The sequence below is a fragment of the Mercenaria mercenaria genome, unplaced genomic scaffold, assembly GCF_021730395.1.
Source record: "Mercenaria mercenaria strain notata unplaced genomic scaffold, MADL_Memer_1 contig_4795, whole genome shotgun sequence".
Lineage (NCBI taxonomy): Eukaryota > Metazoa > Mollusca > Bivalvia > Venerida > Veneridae > Mercenaria > Mercenaria mercenaria.
The window spans coordinates 1-22,895 of NW_026463051.1; the positions used below are offsets into that span (position 1 = coordinate 1).

The window sequence follows — 22,895 nt, forward strand, 5'->3', positions numbered from 1 at the left end:
CTGGGTCATGTGGGGTCAAAAACTAGGTCACCGGGTCAAATCAAAGGAAAAGCTTTGATCCACATTTATGACTGTATCTTTATGAAACTTAGTCAGAATGTTAATCTTGATGATCTTTAGGTCAAGTTCGAATCTTGGTCATATGGGGTCAAAAACTAGGTCACCAGGTCAAATCAAATGAAAAGTTAGTTAACACTTTAGAGGCCACATTTATGACCATATCCTAATGAAACTATCTTGATGATCTTTAGGTCAGTAGGTCAGGTGAGCAATATAGGGCCTTCATGGCCCTCTTGTTTATGATTGTCAAGGGCCATAAGTCTGGTCTTTGAAAGTGAACTAAAATTGCTTGACACAAATGTTCCCCATAATGAGACAATGCGCCATGTGCAATTCCAAGACCCCTAGCTCAAAGCACAAACAGTATTTGACCTGAAGTCGTGAAACCTTATAAGATGGTTATAAAGCATGTGAAGTTGTTCAGCTGGGGGTTTGTTTTAGATTTTACTCAGAACAGAATTATGGCCCATGACATAGTAAAAACTTGCATTAAGGGAGACTAAAAGTTCTCAAAAGTAATGATATGGAGTCATTTGGGATTTACCCCCACTCTCCATCCTACTTCCCCTAATTATATAAAATATATATTTCTTTACTCTTTGATCTTGTGTGTCCATATACATCCCCAAAGTTTCACACTGCAAAGCAAGGTAATACAATAGTTTACTTAGTCTTGCATTGTCAACAAGTACAGTGCAACCTGTACTATACAGAGCGGCCCTCTCTACAGCAAAAACCTCTACACAACAGCATCATAAAAATTTTCCAAAGCAGAAATTTACTATTAATTTAACCTCTATAGAGCAACAACCTCTCAACAGAGGTCAATATCTGAGTCTCCCAAAGGGTGTTGCTGTACAGAGGTTGCACTGTATCATTTGACCATATTGTGACAGAAAGTGGGGGCACCAGTATCCTATGAACACAGTTCTAGTTTTGTTTTCGTTGTTCATATGACTGTCATTCCCTTCCCCCTCACCCTCCTCTCCATTTTTGAAACTCTCGTATAGTGGATGCAACTTGACCCAACGGTTGACCTTTGCATCATAATACATAATAAGGCACAACCTATTATTGAAAAGGAGTGTACGTAAAAAAAAAATGAAATATAAATTTGTGTAAATATAAATTAGTGTATTGGAAAGTTTTAACTGATCAAATGTAAGTATTTATACTTTGATAAGTTGCACTGTATACAAACTAATTCCATATAAATATACACTGCTACCCTAAGCACCCTTGATTTCTATAATGATATAATCAATATGAATCATCAGCCTAAGGTCAACCATCGCGGTCAAGTTGCGACTACTATATATAATAATGTAACTTACTAGTCGGTAACAGTTACTCTCGATAGGAATGCCGTCATTAATGCACAATCCGCAGGAGGATCCTGACCTGAAATAATGGTTAAAATGAGGGATTGTTTTTTTATTTTACAGAAAATATTTCATTTGTGTTGTAAAACTCACAGTGAGCTAAGATATAAGGAAGTGTATGGCTAGGAAAACAATAGATAACAGTAATTCTATTCATTCTCTTTCATTTATGTAGCTAAAATTCTTTTACATGGCTAAAAAGAATAAAACATTAGAGGATGGTTATATAGCATGTGCAATAATTATTGTGCACCTAGTGTTCAGTTTAGGATTCACACAGCCAGACCAGAGTTATGGTCCTTGACTATTAGTGAAAAATACACATACCGTAAATTGCTTTAAAGTGTGTGTTGCATATATCTTAGAAAATATTTGACAGAGCCATGAAACCATGTAGAAATATTATTCAGCATGTGAATTTATGCACCTGAGTTTAGTTAAGAAACAATATATCTCATCGGTGATTTGTTGCTGAATAAATCACTGTTTGGAGTTCAGATGCGAAGGAATTATATCACGAGGGCACAGCCCGAGTGATATAATGCTACGCATCTGAACGACAGTGATTCATTCAAGAGCAAATCACTAAATGAGATATATTTTTCCGATCTAACACGTTATTAAGGACTTTAAAGTACATCCTTGTCGGCATGCATGAGATATTTGCCCGTTTTCAATTGGGTTCTTTTCCAGCGCGCCGCTTGACGCTATGACGTAATAATTCACACTGGCCATAGCTTTATCAGATCAAGTGGTTCCAACGTTGTTTGAGCGGTGAATTTTACGCCGATCAGATGGAGAAATATGGCCGATACTACAAATTTCCGGTATTGTAAGTATGATTTAAAGGAATTTCTACCCGTTAAATAACGAATCAAATGAAAACGATGGGTGCACCTGGAGCGCAAATGTGTCTATGTTTTAGCACATATGTCCGTTTAGCTGAGATTTGTGCCGTTTATTCAAACACTTCTGTACAGTCCGGCGGGGGAAGGAGATTTTTGACAGTTTTTGACAATGTCGCATCAAATACAGTGTTAATCAGGAACAAGTAACCGTTCAAACACTTTTTATGTAAAGGGCTACCTCTTAAAACAAAGCGTGTGTATTTTCACAGAATAAATCAGGGTTATTTGTGAAAAATCGGCCGAAAACATAATGCAACGCCGTTTCGAGTGGGTCGCTATGCAACGCAATCAAGTGGATACCGTTCTGTGTCTTACTTGCGAAGTCTTATTCGTCCTAAAAGCAGTCATTAAAGCGTAACAATGAATACATTTAGAGAGTTTTATATCATTATAATGATCCCGCCATTTCATTTTACATTTTTATGCTCACTTAACATTTAACATATTTTTGTGGACATTGTCAAAAAACATCAACACAAAAACATAAAGCAAGGATGAACATCGAACAATATCATTAAGTAAATAATAGTGATAGTTCGTAAATCAAGAACCAGTTCACGGATATTTATCTCCTCCACGAATGTTACTGAACAGCATACCAAAATCGGGTTGTCTCTTTAAATCAGTACAGTTACAGTTGGTTACCTTTTAGTCCCTTAAAACCAATACATTGCGATTTCATTACTGATTTGTTGTGCATTCGAGCTGTTCATAAAAAATAAATAAAATTCGGTCCATGATAAAAGTATTGATCAGTTGTTTGTACATATTTTCATTCATATTCCTGTGGTAGCGTTCATTTATTTTCAGAGAGATAAATCACAGAGAACGTTAAAATTGGCCAGGGAAAAGACAATATTTTATTTGTCCTCCATAAAACAGAAACGACGTAATAAACCTCTGTGGTCGCCGTTCAAAAATGAAAATAGAAATGAAATACAAACACCAATAAAAGAAAATAAACGGACCAGCAATACTAATAGAGATGTGCCGCAGTTTTACTATTTAACTGTCTCTAACCAAAGAAGATCGGCGATGTTTGTCAAAGGGTACTTTAATATTCGATTTGATAAGAGTTAAAATATTGTAAAATACTGTATCTTTTGCTTCAGAAAGTTGTCTCAGGATAGCCTTGTCGCTTGCAATGTCTAAATATCTGTCTCTTCCTCTGTTAATTCTTCACACATTTCATCACATAAAACTCTCTCTTTTAATACCTTATTGTAAACAGGTTTTTTTTCTTGATATTTTGGTGTTTGAAGTTTGAGTTAGCAGTCTTTTCCGTTTTTTTGTGGGTGGGGGGGGGGGGGGGGTGGGAGAGGGATGTATTCACTTTGAGGACATGGGGAAAACGCTCTTAATCTTTTGTTTGATGACACGTCTCTATTAGTATTGCTGGTCCGTTTTTTTCTTTCATTGGTGTTTGTATTTCATTTCTATTTTCATTTTTGAACGGCGACCATAGAGGTTTATTACGTCGTTTCTGTTTTATGGAGGACAAATAAAATATTGTCTTTTCCCTGGCCAATTTTAACGTTCTCTGTGATTTATCTCTCTGAAAATAAATGAACGCTACACCAGCAATATGAATGAAATATTATACAAACAACTGATCAATACTTTTATCATGGACCAAATTTTATTTATTCGTATGAACAGCTTAAATGCACAACAAATCAGTAATGAAATCGCAATGTATTGGTTTTAAGGGACTAAAAGGTAACCAACTGTAACTATACTGATTTAAAGAGTCGACCCGATTTCGGTATGCTGTTCAGTACCATTCGTGGGGGAGAAAAAAATCCGTGAACTGGGTCTTGTTTTTACGAACTATTACTATTATTTACTTAATGATATTGTTCGATGTTCATCCTTGCTTTATGTTTTTGTGTTGATGTTCTTTGACAATGTCCACAAAAATATGTTAAATGTTAAGCTAACATAAAATGTAAAAGTACCATATATTAGAAATGGCGGGATCATTATAATGATATAAAACTCTCTAAATTTATTCATTGTTAGGCTTTAATGACTGTTTTTAGGACGGATAAGACTTCGCAAGTAAGACACAGAACGGTATCCACTTGATTGCGTTGCATAGCGGCCCACTCGAAACGGCGTTGCATTAGGTTTTCGGCCGATTTTTCAGAAACAACGCTGAATAATTCTATGAAAATACACTCTCTTTGTTTTAAGAGGTAGCCCTTTACATAAAAAGTGTTTGAACGGCTACTTGTTCCCGTTTAACACTATATTTGAGGCGATATTGTCAAAAACTGTCAAAAATCTCCTTCCCCCGCCGGACTGTACAGAAGTGTTTGAATAAACGGCACAAATCTCAGCTAAACGGACATATGTGCTAAAACATAGACACATTTGTGCTCCAGGTGCACTCATCGTTTTCATTTGATTCGTTATTTAACGGATAGAAATTCCTTTAAATCATACTTACAATACCGGAAATTTGTAGTATCGGCCATATTTCTCCATTTGATCGGCGTAAAATTCACCGCTCAAACAACGTTGGAACCACTTGATCTGATAAAGCTATGGCCAGTGTGTAATTGTGACGTCAGAACAGTGAATTGTTGTTTAATAATTCACTGTTTCCAACCTTCTTTGTTTAATAGGAAAATGAATCGGGTCGTGTTAGAATTTTGAATTTCACTGTGCAAGACCAGAGTTGTAGTCCTTGACTTAGTGAAAAATACACATAAAGTGCTGAAAAGTGTATGTTGCACCTTAAAAGATATTCCACCCAGTCATAAAACCATGCACAATGACAGGAAGCGAGGTCGCCAGTGCTCTATGTACAAACATCTAGTGTTGTACTCAATCAGAATCAGTAAGATGCCATAGCATCAAGGTCAAAGTAATGAATTAAGTCAGGAATGACATATAGCAATGATACATTTATGTTTGTTGTATCTGTACTTCTGAATAGTGTAACTGGATGCAGTCAGTTATGTATAACAGAACTCTTTAAACAGAACATGATGGTGTGATGCAAAGTTTGAACACCTGGTTTTTGTAGAATTTCCACATTTCTGGTTCTAAATATTTAAGCGGTACAAAGTTCTTTGAATTCTAATATTCAAGTATGGCATTAAATCTAACCACTTCATTTAAGTCAGTTTTAGAATTTGCTTTCACTATTTTTGTTGACACATGCAAAGGAGATCACTAAAAAGTTGATTTACAGCATTTGAACATTGTCGCAATAACCTTGGGGTCCGGTATTAAATTTTTTTACTCTAGTACATGTAGTTAATTTATTCAACAATAAATGCCTTTGCATTGTTAATCATTTCTAGTTGAGATATGCAGGAATCGATCCACAAGTGGTTAGATATCCAAGCATCTGAATGAAGATTCAAGACCAATCATGTGATAAACAACAAGAAGGCATTATATAATTTGGTTATTTTCATTCTAACATGTTTATTAAAACATGATTTATAAAAATTATGCTGAACTTATTCATCCGAGTAGTAATAAACCAGATGTCATGGGTCTGACGTCAGGATTGACATCATAATGTTCTCTCACAGGTCTGCATGTCAACTGTTGTTCATCGCAGAATACACAATGCTTGACTTCCTTTTTTGTTTAACTGACCACAAAAAGGGTTAGTTAGAATCCTTCAATTGTACAGGACTTCAGTTGGTGGGGATAACTTTTATTTACACTGTCCTGTGACTTTCGAACATGGTGAAGGTAAGAGTTAGATCAGGTGCACCATAAATCTGTTTAAGCTCCCCAGCTGTGTATTTCCAACTGACCATTCAATTAAAGGCAGTGCCCAGATGTGTTCCTATATTCTTTTTTCATTTTGTCCTTGTGTGTTTGCTTTGTGTGTGTGTATGAGGAGTGTTCGATATGAATTGCTTATTGTCCTCTAGCTCGATATCCACGTGGGGCACGATAAAAACCAATACCTACCTGTATAGGGTTATTCAATACCTACACAACGGTGTATAAATGTACATGTTAGACTAAGTGTAAGACATAAAATTTGCCATTTGAATACACGCAATCATTGACCACTGTAGTAAAAATGGTTGGTAGAAGCGTCGACAAGAAAGATGAAATATGGGCTTACATCAAAGCTCGCTCAAAACTTGGTTGTTCTTTGAAGCAGCTGATGACTGAACTTTCTACTGCTTACGGACCTTCTTGTGTGTCTTATGACACAGTTCGGCGGTGGAAAAAGAAATTTGAGTCTGGTGTAGAGTCCATCAAAAATGCACCGAAATCAGGTAGGCCAAAATCTGCATCTCTTAAAGAAATCGTTTCCAAAATAAAGGAAATCATTGAAGGAGATGCCAGATTTACAGTTTGTGATATTGCACGAAAGGTAGGCATATCACTATCAACAGTTCACCTTATTTTGAAGAAGCATTTGAAAGTCAGAAAGATTTCTGCTAGATGGGTGCCACATCTGTTGACTGATGAGCAAAAGAGGCAACGGGTTAAAGTGGCCAAAAAGCTGCTTCAAATGTTTCCAAAATATGACAAAAAGCAGTTTGCCAATGTCGTCACAGGTGATGAAACCTGGGTCCATTATTTTGAGCCCGTCAGAAAGGTTAGCAATAAGATCTGGGCCACTAAACACAGCAAACGCCCAATAATTGCCAAACGTTCTTTGAGTGCAAAGAAGGTTTAAGTAGTTGGTATTCCCATGGGAACAAATTGTGCACCCCTTGTCGCAGATTTGTTTTTATATTGTTATGAAAGAGACTTTATGTTGAGCCTTTCTCCAGATACGCAGGCAGATATTATAACTGCATTTAATAATACATCACGCTATTTGGATGATATTCTTAATATGGATAATCCGTTTTTTGGTCAATTGGTGGGTACTATTTATCCTAGGGAGCTTCAGTTAATTAAAACTAACAATTCGGATACTGATGCTTCATTTTTAGATTTACATCTCTCTATTTATGACAATATTATACATACCAAAATTTATGACAAGAGAGATGATTTTAATTTTAGTATTGTAAATTGTCCCCATTTGGATGGGGATGTACCTCAGGCTACATCTTATGGGGTATATATTTCTCAATTAATTCGGTTTGCTAGAGCGTGTAGTCATGTCAAACATTTCAATGAACGTAATCAATATATTACAAGTAAACTTCTTCAGCAAGGCTACCGTTATTACAAATTGCGTAAATATTTTGCTAAATTTTACTATCGTAATTCTGATTTAGTTTTAAAATTCAATAGTAATTTAAAGACACTTCTGCGAGAAGGTATTTCTAAACCCGTTTTTTATGGGGATGTGGTTTACAAACTTCGTAAGTCTTGGGTCATGGTAATTTTCCAAATGTATTTGGTAAAATTATAAAACGTTTTATAAAAAGAGGTTACGACCCAACTGTTTTGAGACATACCGCATGTTTAGTGTTCAACCCGTTTACAGTTGGACACTACGCTTCCCTCTTTGATTGTGTCTGACAGAAGAGGGGGAGGACTCTATGATGAGCAGTTTTTAAATCCTACCAGGACTGAACTGTTTTGATATCTGTCTTCTGGCCAGTTTCGTCGGGACCTTAAGGGTGTTTCTCTTGTTGCTCTGTCTTCTGCAAAGGCATTGAGTACATACGTTTTTGGTTCTAAAGGTTTGCTTTTTATATATTTATACACGAGCATTTTTGTGTTTTACATGCCATGCCTTTTTGTTTCCATTACGTGTGTTAGAGATTCACCTGGAGGGGATAACTTTTATTTACACTGTCCCGTGTTTTTGGAACATGGTGGGGGTAAGAGTGAGGTTGGGTGCGCACCATAAACCGGTTTAAGCTCCCCAGTGGTGTTTTTGCCACTGACCGTTCCAAGGCGGTGCCCCACTGTGTTCCTTTGTTTGTTCGTTTTGTCCTTATGTGTTGGCTTTGTGTGTGTGCGCGTGTATGTGTATGTGTGTGTGTGTGCTTGTGGTGTACGTGTCTGCGTGCTGTGGGTTTCGTTTTGGGGAGCCTGCGTGTTTGGTACGTGGCATTCCCTGTTTGATATTTGTCTTTGTTTTTTTTTTTTTGTATGCAATCTTCTTCTCTGGTGAAGGAGTCGCAATAAAAGTGCCGGTGAAAAAGGGCAAAAGCATCACTGGAAAGTACTACAAAGACGTAGTACTGAAGAAACTGAAAAAGTATTATCAGAAACGACGCCCTGCCACTGGTTTTAAACATGTCCGTCTTCTACATGACAATGCCCCCACTCATACCTCCGCAATAGTTACGGCGTTTTTGAAGAAAGAAAAAGTAACTGTTTTGCCTCACCCCCCGTATTTCCCAGACCTTGCCCCATGTGATTTCTTTTTGTTTCCGAAATTGAAATCATTCCTTGCTGGGCGGAAATACCAGTCCCGACAGGCACTTGGATCTGCCATTCATCAGTACCTTATTACTGTGCCCAAATCAGCGTACCATGACACCTTCAAGAAGTGGATACATCGGCTGAAACTTTGTATTTCTAGCCACGGGGAGTACTTCGAGGGCATGAAATGAGCCCTTTTGGGCTGACTTGAAATTTGAAGTCTCCAGATAGAAATAAGCAATTCATTTCGAACATCCCGCGTATGTGTCTGTCATGTGAACATCAGCATGCTGTGGGTTGCGGTTTTAGGAGGCTATGTTTTGGAAGGTTGCTTTCCCTGTTGGATATTTGGCCTTGTTTTTCAGTGGTCATACATTTGATCATTTCAAATACGGACATTTTCAATTTAGTATGTCTAAACAGTCTTGTGATTCTTTTAACAGCCCATTAAATGTAATATAATTTTCAATGTATGAAGAGTCTGTAATGGTCCAAGCTATCCACTATGGCGAAAACCTGCCAGTCTATAATCTTTGACGTGTTGCATGGTCTTTAACAGATTAAATCATGTCAAGAAATGTGTAAAAATGCCATTGAATGAAGTGAAAGCAAAAATAAGTATGTTGGTCTACCCATGGGGACTCATCAGGCAGCTCCTGCAGAATCTGTGGCCATGTTTGGTCTGTATAACCTCTTCCTTCACTATCCTTTCACATACAGGGCATTCCATTTCTTCAATACAAGAAGTCATAAAATCTTCCGGTGCAATGATGTCTGGCATTCTATGTAGGAAAAGTGTAAGTAATTGTTAGATTCTGCATGTAATTTCAGCATACTGTATACATTCTGATTTATAACCATTGAAAAGAAAATCTATACTGTTTTCATATTTAAAAGATACATTGTAATTCTAGCATATAACTGCTGTTCTTGTCACTTTTCAGGGGTGTTTTAACAGAAGAGGAAACATATGTTAACAGAGAGATTCTCGAGCTCACATGCTGTTAGAACACCTTTTCATATATGCGTGTTCTGTGGCAAAGCATAAATGTATAACAGCCCCAAAACAGATAATTCAAAGGAAGTGACGTCAGCGTGAAAAAAGAACTCAGACACTCGTATTCATTTCATGGAAATTTAATGACGTTGAGGGATAGTTTATTCATTTATTGTTTTTTACGTCTTCAGAATCCCTGGGGATACGTTAGTACCCTCGCCCTACTGGGCCTAGGCACCAACCAATCCCTCAGGATTCTGCAGATGTTATTACACAAAAAAACGTGTTATCCCAAAATTGAGAACTATTTGATTTAGATCAACTGAAGATGTTAATTATGAAGACCCCTCTTATTCTTTATAATGTCTTGATCAGTGTCCTTTGCAAGGTTATCACATAGCTATACATTTTACAAAAATAAATATAATTATCTCTTTCTGCTTTAAACTATGGTTTACCTGCTTAATTTAACTTTTAAACACTTTTTACAAGAACGCAAGCCAAGGTTTAGAACGCGTGTTCGAACTAAGCTGATTTTTAAAGTTTCGTATTTGAATTTTGATTGCTTTATTGTTTTCTGCTGATTAGTGTTTATGATAGATAATGTTAAGTGGTTTATACATTGATTATTATATATTGATTATCATGCTCAATTGTCTATAGTGTAATTTGAAAAGTATACGAATATTTTTTTACGATGGTTTTGCTTGTATATATATTTTTAGACATTACGTAATATACTCACGACACTTAGAAAGAGATATTCGACAGCAGGTTTGTGGGATTTCATTGCATATGTTCTAATTAAAACATACTGTGTTTTCATGACCTCTTCAAAGAACAGGGGCTATAGTGGTTTTCTAGTCCCAGTAGAACATTTAATTGCTAACCAATATTTTATAACACTTGGGCCTTTTGCTGTCAAACTTCTGTGGATGTTTGTCTATAGTCAATAGGTATCACCTATTGTTTTGGGTGTCAGAATAAGTAATGTAAACATCACAAAATGTTTGTTTTCAAAAAAATCACTTGAGCATACACAAATGGTTGTCTTGTGAGGGCACCTAGGGATTTCTAAAATAAATTTACTTCCAATTGGGCAAGCACTCATCAAATATAGAATGGTAAGTAACAAGTGAAGACATCAGAGATACCTTTGAAATTCAACTAGCGATTTGCTGTTGTTTCCCCTTTTAACAAAGTTACCTGACCAAGTGTTAGCGTGTCAATAGCTATGCTGACATGAGTAAATACATTAATTAAATGGTTCAGATAAACATAGACCCACTGACAACAGATTATTAAATAGTACCAGTAATGACTTGAAATTCAAAAAAAAAAATTGTGGATTTTATCTAATCCTATCATGCAAAAGATGAATTTTAGGAACCCTTGTCTGGACCGCTTAATTATGCACTTAATAGAACTTCAGCAGCGTCACTTGAAAAGCTACAAGCATAAGTTTATTTTGATGTGCAGAACTTTGAAATATTTACTCAGATGAGTAAAATATTGCCAAACCTGTGATTCATAGTGTTGAGGTTGTTTCCCCAACCAGTATTGTTTGTAAGTGAAATATTATTACACAGTTAAAATTTTTGTTGGACAAAATTCACCATCTTCACCCTTTGGCTTCTGGTAATAATGCAAATATAAAGATTAGGTTATAATTACATTTCACTGACAGTGCCATTTATTTACTAGGTTATGTTTTTGTTTACCAGAAAAGTATTGTTACAGTAACAAAGTCTGTACTCTTGAGGACCCTGAGTACTCTGAGCATGCTCGTGTAAAAAATGGTTCCTTTTCACATAATTATTTGTATATGATAGGGCAATGTATCAGACTGTAACATTATGTTTTTAGCTGTATTGTATCATTGCTTAGTAGTTTGTACCATTGCTTAGTAGTCCTACCAAAGGTCTATCATACTTCCTTGGTTAAACATTTAGCACATTTCATTGATATTTGTAGTTTGTTTACATTACGGGTTAAAAGGTCTCAGCCAGTCAGAAGTGTTTCGGTGTTTCATGACAAATCTTTGTGAGCAAGTCGAGATGATCTATGCAAAGCGTGGCCGCATCCATTTCAGTATTTATGAGGTAAACTTCTAAAATCCATTTGTTTGCAGTCATTTTGTATCATCTTTGTTCAGAGCAGGCAAGTTACTCGAATTTTCAATTTCGATGTGTCAATATAGGAAAACAGTGATCGAATTTTGTACTTGGCCTACATTGTTTTTAAAACAGCTACTTATATATGCAACTACTGCGTTGAATTTCAAGGAACTTGAATTACTAACGGTAGGCAATTCAACGAACTGCAAAGGTCTGTAATAACTCTATTTCCTATTAATGTATCTCCCCATTATGTACTTGTGTTACTTTGTAACTACATATACTACAAAGAATTTTATTTGAAGATTTTTTCAGATAAACTGGAAAAATACCTCCTTTTCTGGAGCATAACTTCAGCATTGAATCATAATTTGACATTAATGATGATGTGGTGCCAATGAAAGGTTACTCTCTCTTTACTGATCATCAACTAAAAAAATAGTATACGCCTTCTCTGGAAGCTATTGTACAATAAGTCAGTGTTGACGGTAGGTTGTTTCTATGGCCACATGACCAACAGTTATCACAGTTCATTAAAAATTCTGCTCTGAGTAGTAGTCATACTGAAATCTGTGACATGGAAACACTGATCATCATGAAATCCATGACAAATGAGAAACAAAATGGCATTAGGTTTATTTTGCTGTTAACATAATCTGTTCAGTGATAGTCATTTTAGGCAGTTGCATTATAATAACAAGATATAACAATAAGTAGAAGTTAAATATTGAACAGACATATCAGTTCTGTGAAATGCCAACCTAATTTCATTTTTGATAAAGATAGATAACATAGAAATTGTCCTGAAAGCCGTGACACTTTGCTCAGAAATCCATGTCCATACTAGGCTCATCTGAAATCATTTCTTCATGTGATGGACATCCCTAAGCCTTTGTAGGCTACTTCAAACTTTGGCAATCCCCACCTCTCCTCTGCCGCACCCACACCCAAATCCAGTAATACATATTGCAGTATTACTTTCAGAAAAACCAATAGTGTTGCAATAGTACTTTCAGATATATCAGTAGTACATATTGCAATTTCAGAAATACCAGTATTTTTCTATTGTAAATATTGCAATAGTACTTTCAGAAATATTAATAATAAATATTGCAGTACTACATTCAGCAATATCAATAATAATGCAACAGTAATATTTATAGTACATATTGCAATAGCACTTTTAGAAATATCTATAACACATCTTACAGTACTGCTTTCACCAATAACAGTAGTTTTGCAATAGTGCTTTCAGAAATATTGATAGTATTTGCAATAGTTATAAAAAAAATCCAGTAGTCACCTCTAGTATTCTCCTGATTTTATTTTTAATGTCCATCAGTCTGTGTGTCAGGTGGATTCTAAGATAACTTTAAAAAACACTAGAGCTTTGTTCATGTCAAGCACATTTTACAGCTTAAAGCAATTTTAGGATATGCAGGTCCATTTCATTTCAAGACAGTATAAATTTTTGGCAACAAGTAGTTTAGATATGGCAAAGTGTCTGAGTATGATAAATATTTCATGAAACTTACTTTGTTATAGAGGGCAATATAGAGAACCTTTCAGTTTGTTGCTGCTTCAGATCAAAGTAGAAGAGATCTTTTCATGAAAACTGGTAGGTTGACAGAAGGCAGTATGGACATACACAGGCCATTTTATTGGTCTCTGCCTCTGGTAGCAAAAATATATATATACATATTTGAATTTAGAACTGTCCAAAGCTTGTTCAGTTTTTTGCCATTATAAGTTTTTGTTTTCTTCTAAAACATATATTGTTTTGAATAAAAGTCAACTTTTTTTACTGGAAATTTATTAGGCTTACCATCGCTTTTATTAAATCCACAAAACATCAAATGAAAAAATCCAATAGAACAAGACACAGCCATTTTAAAAATGTAGATATTGCAAATTCATATAATTTTGTATACCAATTTCCAAGGCCGGAGTTTTTTTATTTTTGGAATATTGTAGATTTTTTTCAAAATTTACTGTTGGAGGAGGAAGTAAAAATAAAACCCATTAAACCTTAGCGCTGACAAAAAAAGATGAAAAGTTTCTCACATATTATTGGAACACACATAGCCAGGCATTCACAAAAGTTGTTTGCTTTTCCACTTTTTTTCAAGCATTCCTCATTATGTTCACCAAACTTGGTCAGAATGTTTATGTGCATAGTATCTCAACCAAATTCGAAAACCAGCCGGAGTTATTATCCTTTAATTACTCAAAATTGTGAAAACAGTCTACTTCTCTTAATTTGAGTAATTCTTATCTATTGTTCACCCCACTTGAATGTTTATGGGCATAATATCTTGTCAGTTCAATAGTCCCAGTCACTTTTAAGTTATAGGCCTTGCATTTCTTAAAATTGCAAAAATTGATATTGTCCACCCTCTTACTTTTGCAGTTCTTATCTGATGTTCAACAAACATTGTTACAATGTTTATGGGTGTAATATCTTGTCCAAGTTTGATAACCCTAATGGGATCATCTGGAGTTATGACCCTTAGATTACTCAGTTACGAAAACTGAGTTGTTGTTTTTTTCATAAACTTCAGTATTTTACCCAATGTTTACCAAATATAGTCAGAATGTTTATGGGCAGAATATCTTGGCCAAGTTTAATAATCAAGTGGATAGCCCCAGTCACTCTTGAGCTATTACATTTGAATTTCTAAAAATTGTGAAATTTGACAGTGTCTGTTTAATTACTTCATCAGTTCTTATCCAGTGTTCACCAAATTTCATCAGAATGTTTATGGGTATAATATCTTTGCCAAGTTTGATAACCAGCAGGGTAGTCTTAGTTGCTGTAGAGTTATAGCCCTTGAATTACTCGAAATGGAACTAAACCTTATTAATGCAGAATTTAACCTTTATTGAACCCTGGCCAAGTTAGATAACCAGAGATTGGATAAGTATCCCCAGAGTTAAGCCCCTTGAATATATCAACTTGGGAAGATTGAAAGTGTTGCTAAAGTAGAATAATATATTATTTTAAAAAGTCAAAATTAATTTGCCGTGATGGGCATATATTGTGACAGTTTTGCATTCTTGTTTTTAGTGCTCCAGAACTTCTTTCATTTTGTTGACTCTTTGTCAGTGAATTTGATACATCAGTATTTTCCAAATTACTTATCAGTCTAGTAATTCCTACTGCTAATGTTGACTGTTAAACAAAAATCATCTCTTTCCTTCACAAAAACCGTCACTGAAAAACTTAATGTTTAACACCCTTTTTGAATGACGAGACTGGTAGAAAGTAATGAATACACTAGTAAAATAGTTTAAAATTGCCACACAGTGATGGTGTGCTTTGAAATAAAATAACAGAAGCTTATTCAGGGTTGCAGGACACCAAAATTATATTGCTTCCTCTCATAGTGCATTTTATTTCTTAAAGCAATTAAAGAGTGGTGAAAAAAGTTAAAAATAAAATACAGATTTGACCTTTACTTTTATTTATAGAACATAACTGTATTTCTGTAATCCAAGTAATAAAAAAAAGTCTGGCCTAATTTATGACAGTGCTCCTCCAAAATTATCTACATTGTGAAGTAGGGAAATATGATCTTACAAGTACTGTAAATTATTGATCGATTTGAGAAAATATTGATTGATTTGAGATAGATATAAATAAAGCTGTCTTAAGCTTTAGTTCAATATTTTATATATTTTAACTTTGCCAAAATTAATTAGAAATTAAATTATTATTATCTCCCTTTGTCTGTCTTGGTTGTGCAACCAAGATATATTAAAAACAGATGAATTTCAAAGCTGTTTAAAACTTGGCTTTTGTTTCAGGTTGTTTAAAAATCCCAATATTTATCAAATGCTACTGTATTATATACTAGGACAAATGATAGTAAAAACTTTATAACACTTTAGAGGGAATTATTTTTACCTGATCTATATGAAACTTGGTCAGAATGTTTGTCTTTATAAAATCTAGGACATGCTGGAGTAAGAATACCATTAATTATATTCTGGGTCAAACAGGCACAATAAGGTGAGCAGTTTTGGGTCATCATGGCTTATTTATTTACATTTTGTTCATATTTCAGATTCTTCTTGAGGCTGGAGCACATGTAAATGCTGAAGATTCAGGAAGTAACACCCCACTGCACCTCAAATGTTATGGTGAAACCGGAAAGCCATCAGATATCAAGTGTATACAAATGTTACTCAATAAGAATGTTAGCGTTACCATAAACAGCAAGGTAAGTTCAGATTTGTCATACTTGGCAGTAAACTAAAAACTTACGCTTTGAGAAACCTGTAATTAGTTAAGAAGTAATATATCACAAACAGTGATTTGTCATTGAATAAAATCATTGTTGGAAGTTTAGATTTGAAGATAATACGCATCTAAATGACAATGATTTTATTCATGAGCAAATCAGTGTTTGAGATCTCGAGTTATTATTTAGACTCTAACACATTATCAGTGATTATTATGTATGTCCTTGACGTTATCTATCAAATAATTATGTGCCTGATTTCTGTTGATTTCTTTATCAGCATGCCGCAATGCCATCTTAGGCTATGACGTAATAATTGTGACGTCAGAAAAATGAATTGTTGAATAAACACACAGGTTTCAGCCTTCTTTGTTCAATAGAAAAACAAATTGGGTCGTGTTAGAATAAAATATCCCCCATGTAACAAAACAGGAGGGCAAGTGATTATTGTCTTACTTAGATACACGCAGATTTCAATATTCTGTGATAACATTTTGTTAAAGCTGACCATAAATACTGGTCTTGCAACTTGGGAAATATTTATGCATGGAAGATTGGGAAAACAAATGTGTAGCCTCATTAAATAAAGTCTTTACTATTTACTACTGCACATTGAAGAGGAAATATCAATCACAGTTAAACAGAAAATCTACCATTGTGCAGTGGGAAGATCTGCCAATGGACAAGACTTAGTGGAATGTCTGCCACTGTACATGTACAAGAGAATTTTCCTGGGGAGTGACTGCTTAAAGCAGATGGTTGCTTAAATCAGGTAGATATTAGAACAAAATGTTGAACATTAGGCAAAATAAAGTTGTATATTTCTATATTTCCAGGGCCTTATGCCAATACATTGCTGTGTGATGCAAGGTTGTGTAGATATGATGCAGATGTTTATAAACTATGATACAACAAATGCCATGGCAGCTGCTTTGAGTAAGGAGAATGACAAGAAACCTCCAAGTCTCATGCATCTTTCCTTTGCCAGTGATACCCTGAATGTGCTGAATGGTACATACCTTTTACCTCAAGAACTTTGCATTCAGAGTCTTTTTTAGCTCATCTGATTTTTTGAAAAAAATGATGAGTTATTGTCTTCAATTGATCTGCGTCGGCGTCGGCGTTGCCTGGTTAAGTTTTATGTTTAGGTCAGCTTTTCTCCTAAACTATCAAAGCTATTGCTTTGAAACATGCAACACTTTTTCATCATCATAAGCTGACTCTGCACATCAAGAAACATAACTCCATCCTGCTTTTTGCAAGAATTATTGCCCCTTTTGGACTTAGAAAATCAGTTTTCTTGGTTAAGTTTTATGTTTAGGTCAGCTTTTCTCCAAAACTATAAAAGATATTGCTTTAAAACTTGCAACACTTGTCCACCATTATAAGCTGACCCTGTACAGCAAGAAACATAACTCCATCCTGCTTTTTGCAAGATTTATGGCCCCTTTTGGACTTAGAAAATATCAGATTTCTTGGTTAAGTTTTATGTTTAGGTCAACTTTTCACCTAAACTATCAAAGCTATTGCTTTGAAACTTGCAACACTTGTTCACCATCATAAGCTGACCCTTTACAGCAAGAAACATAACTCCATCCTGCTTTTTGCAAGATTTATGGCCCCTTTTGGATTTAGAAAATATCAGATTTCTTTATTAAGTTTTATGTTTAGGTCAACTTTTCTCCTAAACTATCAAAGCTATTGCTTTGAAACTTGCAAACTTGTTCACCATCTTAAGCTGACCCTGTACATTAAGAAACATAACTCCATCCTGCTTTTTGCAAGAATTATTACCCCTTTTGGACTTAGAAAATCAGTTTTCTTGGTTAAGTTTTATGTTTAGGTCAGCTTTTCTCCTAAACTATCAAAGCTATTGCTTTGAAACTTGCAACACTTGTTCCCCATCATAAGCTGACTCTGCACATCAAGAAACATAACTCCATCCTGCTTTTTGCAAGAATTATGGCCCCTTTTGGACTTAGAAAATCAGTTTTCTTGGTTAAGTTTTATGTTTGGGCCAGCTTTGCTCCTTGACTATAAATACAGATTTATTGAAAAATAAATATATTTATGCAAGTACGGGATGGTACGGGTTTTAATATTATTCAATTGCGGAGCACGAAAAGCTTACGCGCAAATTGTAGTGGGAATGGAGGTCACAGAGGTCGTGAGAGGTCATCTGAGGAGCTATTCAGCCAATCAGTAGCCGAGTCAGGCATCATGTGACCGTCGCAGCAAATGAGAGTGGAGGACGAAGGGTGAACGATCTCTTCTGATTCTGGACGCCATTGTTTGTTACCATATCTATTACAGCAGTGAAAATCCAGGCTAATCCTTGGTAAGTAGGCTGCACTTTGCATTGTTTATTCTGCCATTAGAGTCAGGAGCATCTCCTGCCTCTAATTGGAGTGTTCATCCAACATAGCGAAGGGTATTTTCGCTATATTGGTGTCAGAAGTAATCGCGAACATCTCGCCTGGAAATTCCCTAGTAGGTCCCTGTCCGTTACGTAGTAGAAGGCGAAAGCCTTTGAACTGTCCCTTCGGCCAGGTTTTTATTGAACAGGATTCCTGTGTAGGATTAGTAAGGGTTATTTCTGTAATTTCTAGCCCGGTTTAGACAGCCTGCGGACTGTCGGAAAACTGGGGAATCACGGCGTTTCGCTGACCCCGGTCGGTGCCGCCATTTTGTAGAGGTCGCTCATTGGGGTTGTAGTAAAAGTCAACCCTCACTGTTTCTTTGTCATTCCAATTACGTTCGATTTAACCTTAAGTAACTTCATTGGACAATTTTCCTTTGCTTTAGGCAAATCCTAGATAGTCTAGTTACCATTAACTCCGGTAGCGTACACCGGAAGGGCTGTTACAGTAATTTCCCCTGGGTATTTAAAAAAAAAAAAAAAAAAAATTCTAAATTCTGATTCATAAATTAAATTGTTTTGTTTCAGAGTGCTAGATTTCTACATCATTTTGCAATCTGCAATACAGTATACATCTGGACCAATTTCGGTTTGGAAACTCGTCAAGGGCATCCCTTACTTTTAACACGTAAGTCTTTTGGTTTGTTTGGTGTGGCAGTTTCTGCCTTTGGCACTGATTCAGTGCTGCACTTACTTGTCTAATCTATTTTTATTCATTATTTCATTGTGTTACGCTGTGGTTACCATGGCTGCTAAGATAGCTCAGGCTTCCAAGCAGAAAGTGAAGATAAATTTTGAGTCTATCGACGGGCTCAACGCCTCGATCCCAGGGGTTGGGAAAAGGGGGGCGAAGGCAATTGGGCGTTTCCGTAAAAAACACGGAAACATTACGTTAGACAATTTGGAATATGTTCCAAAATTGACAAATCCTAAGTATATAGCTTTGTTTCTGGACTTCTCTCCAAACCCTGATTGGGGGGATAATGTAGTTACGTCCCCAGTAGCTTGGTCGCCGGACGACTCGGACAATCCGGATGAACAGGGGGAGAAAGAAATGCTCTTGGAAGAACAGGCTGAGGCAATGTTTATTATGGCACAAGGCTTGGGGATTCAAGATAACCCTGACCTTGGTGAGGGGCTTATGGCCAATATACCTGAGGCTAGCATGTCTGAATCAGTCAAAATATCCTCTGCTCAGGTTCCGGAACTGGACAGCCAGTGCTCACCTAAGCTTGAAAGCTTAAATAAGGGGTCAAGGGAATATTCTCAGGGGTCTGTTCATTTCACCCCTGGGCGTCCTGCGGCCATTCCTAAACATTTCAAGTCGTCCAGTCGGATGCCGACGATGGGACACTATTCTAGTTATGGTGAAGATACTGATGATGACCAGCAATTTATGCGGGGGTCATCTTATGGGCCATGGTCAAACCCCTCGGTAACCCCCACACACTGGCGGGGTGTGGATCCTAGGGGACCGTTACACACTGCCCCTCCCCCTCCTACCTCTTGGCCGTACCAAGGCTATTATCCTCCTGGTTTGGGATATGGATGGCCTCCATCTGGGGCACCAGTGCCCCCACCTTCTCCATACATGGCACCTCCCCATTACATTACTCCACCTCCAGTCGTCACGGCTGCATACACCCCTCCAAATGTGGCTGTCACAGCTGCTTACGTTCCCCAGACCCCAGTGGTAACCTCTGCACCTGGTTCCCCTCTCCCATCATCCCCGGTGACTCATCATCATAGGGATGTGCGACTGCCAAAGGCCTTACAATATGACGGCCAAGGTGATTGGCAAAACTTTAGGGCCAGATTTGAGAGATATGCGGTGGTTAATGGGTGGTCTGATGAACACAGTAAAGATCAACTATGTTGGAACTTGATTGATAAGGCTGGCCAATATTGGGCTATTATTCAGTCTCGTCAACCGGGTTTGACATATAAACAGCTTCTAGATAAATTAGAGCGTAGATTTGGGGAAAATAGTTTACCGGAAACATATTTAATGCAGTTAAACTCTGCTACACAGTCAGTGGGGGAGAGCCTAGAAGATTGGGCGGATCGGGCCCTCCGTTTAGCTGATAAGGCGTATCGTAAATTACCGGAAAGTTATGTTGAATCACAAGCTATTATGAGATTTTGTCTAGGTTTATTGGATCCAGATGCAGGGGAATATGTATCTAATATACGTCCTGCCACTTTGCAAGAGTCTGTCGACAAAGTGAAGTGGTTTCAACATAATCACCGGGCCATACGGGGTAAAAGCCCTGTTATGGGGCGGAAGGGGTTTAGGAATGACTCTCTTGCACCCAGCGTCCGAGCAGCCCGAGGGTCAGAAGCCCTCGATATCAATAGGTCACGACCCAAAGCCAGTCTAAGTCCTAGTCGCCGAAGCTTTGAGCAGTCCCCTCCAGAGCGCCCTAAGCGGGAGGAAACCTCCCCTACCCTTAAAGACCTAGTAAAGTCATTACTTAAAAGCCAGGAAGATTCTAACAAAAGTCACACTGTTATGTTAAAGGCAGTTGAACAATTAAGCCAAAACGTGACCAGGCGGGACCGCTCTCCATCCCCCTTTAGGAGATCGCCGGGTAGACAAATGACATGTTTTAACTGTGGGGATCCATCTCATTTCCGCCGGGATTGCCCAGAAAACAGAATGAGACGTTCTAGAAGTGCATCGCCGTCCGATAGGCGGGTGTCCTTTAAGGATGATACAAATGAGGGTAACAAGTCTCCGGGTAACCGGGCCCGACGGGTGGCTTGTTTAAGTGAAGCCCCACCAAGCATTCTGGTGTCCCATGGGGTTGCAGGGGCTACGGTCGATGTTGTTCCATCGGGAGCAGATCAGGTCAACCAAAGTGTGGAGGAAACTTCACTGAATCAAATAGGGCTGGGCAATAGTGGGGTTGGGGTTGAAGCATCGGTACTGAGCCATCATTCTCAGAATTCAGCATTGTTACAGGATGCGAGTCCAAATTTTTTGCCGGGGGAGGCTTTACCTGTTGAGGGCTACTCTCCTCAAACGCGATCTGAAGTGAACCCTGTAGTGAATGTGAGGCAGCTGAAGTCCGTCTCTATGTGTAAAGTTGCAGTGGAAGTTGGGGGGAAACGGGTTGATGCAGTGGTAGACACTGCTGCTGAGATTACTCTGATTTCTGATCGCTTGTATTACACTTTCCGTAAGAGACCACCGGTTCTAAAAACAATTACACTTATGACGGCAGGCAGGGATATGCCTATTAGGGGCAGGATTGTAGGTCCAGTTTCATTAAGGATTGGGGGGAAATGGTTCAAGGAAAATCTGTATGTCGCCCCTATTGAGGATGACATGTTACTAGGGTTCGATTTTATCTATCGGGAACGAGCTATAGTTAATACTCGCCGGGAGGTGTTGGACTTCGGAAGTTGGGAAGTTCCTCTAAAAATGTGTGGTGGTTTCCACCCTGATAGAGTGGCCAGAGTGACAGTTGGTAAGCGCACGGTAATCCCACCGGCATCGCTAGCCCATGTGCCTTGCTCCGGGGTTGATATGTCTAGTAGTTTCTTTGTTGAACCTCGCCATGGGTTGAGAGTTATGATTCCGCGGACCTTGCATAGTGAGGGGAGTAATCCAGTGCTTGTCGCGGTTAATCTGTCAGACAATTTCCAAGTATTAAAGAAAGGCCAATGGGTGGCAACCGCTAGTGTCCCGGAGTGGCTATCCGAAGAGGGGACTCTGTCCTCAGATGTTGTCACCAGGGACCAGCCTAATGCCTTTATAGCTAAGGCCTGCCAGGTTATCAAGGGAGGGGAGGGGGTCCCGGAACATATAAGATCACTTATGGAAAAGGAATACGAAGGCCTTACTGTAGAACAAGGGGAGGCAGTGAGGAATCTTATCCTTGAATTTCAGGATGTGTTTGCGCGTGGGGATTTAGATTTGGGAGAGGTTAAGGGGGTAAGCCATTCAATTGACACGGGAAGTGCACGGCCAGTAAAGCAAAGGATGCGCAGAACCCCAGTTGGTTTTGCAGACGAGGAAGAAAATCACCTTAACAAAATGTTGGAGGCGGGCGTGATTAGACCGTCTGTTTCGGAGTGGGCTTCCCCTCCAGTCCTTATTAGAAAGAGGGATGGGGGGGTTCGCTGGTGCGTGGACTATAGGGCTTTAAACGCGGTTTCCGCCAAGATGTGTACCCGTTACCTAGGGTGGACGACTGCCCTGGACACTCTGGCAGGTAACGAATGGTTTAGCAAGTTAGATGCTAACAGTGCTACTGGCAAATTTCAATTCGAGAGGAAACCGCCACAAAACAGCATTTTAACAAAACAGGGTCTGTTGAGCATGTCCGAATGGCTTTGGCCTTTGTAACGCCCCAGGGACTTTTGCCCGTGCCATAAACTTAATCCTTAGAGGGTTGAATTGGAAAACAGTTTTGGCTTTCCTCGACGATATTCTGGTGTT

General features: G+C 37.7%; 1 protein-coding gene and 1 long non-coding RNA gene across 2 annotated transcripts; one reads left to right on the forward strand and one right to left on the reverse strand.

Annotated features, from left to right (window-relative positions):
• Positions 1–1,393: 1,393 nt before the first annotated feature.
• On the reverse strand, positions 1,394–13,681 carry LOC128554168 (uncharacterized). Its single transcript, XR_008369538.1, has 3 exons — positions 13,611–13,681; positions 9,304–9,453; positions 1,394–1,461 (listed from the first exon to the last, which is right to left on the reverse strand). It is a non-coding gene; the product is annotated as an uncharacterized LOC128554168 (long non-coding RNA).
• Positions 13,682–17,047: 3,366 nt separating this feature from the next.
• On the forward strand, positions 17,048–22,802 carry LOC128554171 (uncharacterized). Its single transcript, XM_053535420.1, has 2 exons — positions 17,048–18,367; positions 18,977–22,802. The coding sequence occupies exon 2, from the start codon at positions 19,194–19,196 to the stop codon at positions 22,800–22,802; it is 3,609 nt and encodes a 1,202-aa protein (XP_053391395.1). The 5' UTR covers positions 17,048–18,367; positions 18,977–19,193.
• Positions 22,803–22,895: the final 93 nt, after the last annotated feature.

Coding starts and splice junctions, on each gene's coding strand:
- LOC128554171 (XM_053535420.1), top strand. CDS start 19,194: ATGGCTGCTAAGATAGCTCAGGCTTCCAAGCAGAAAGTGAAGATAAAT.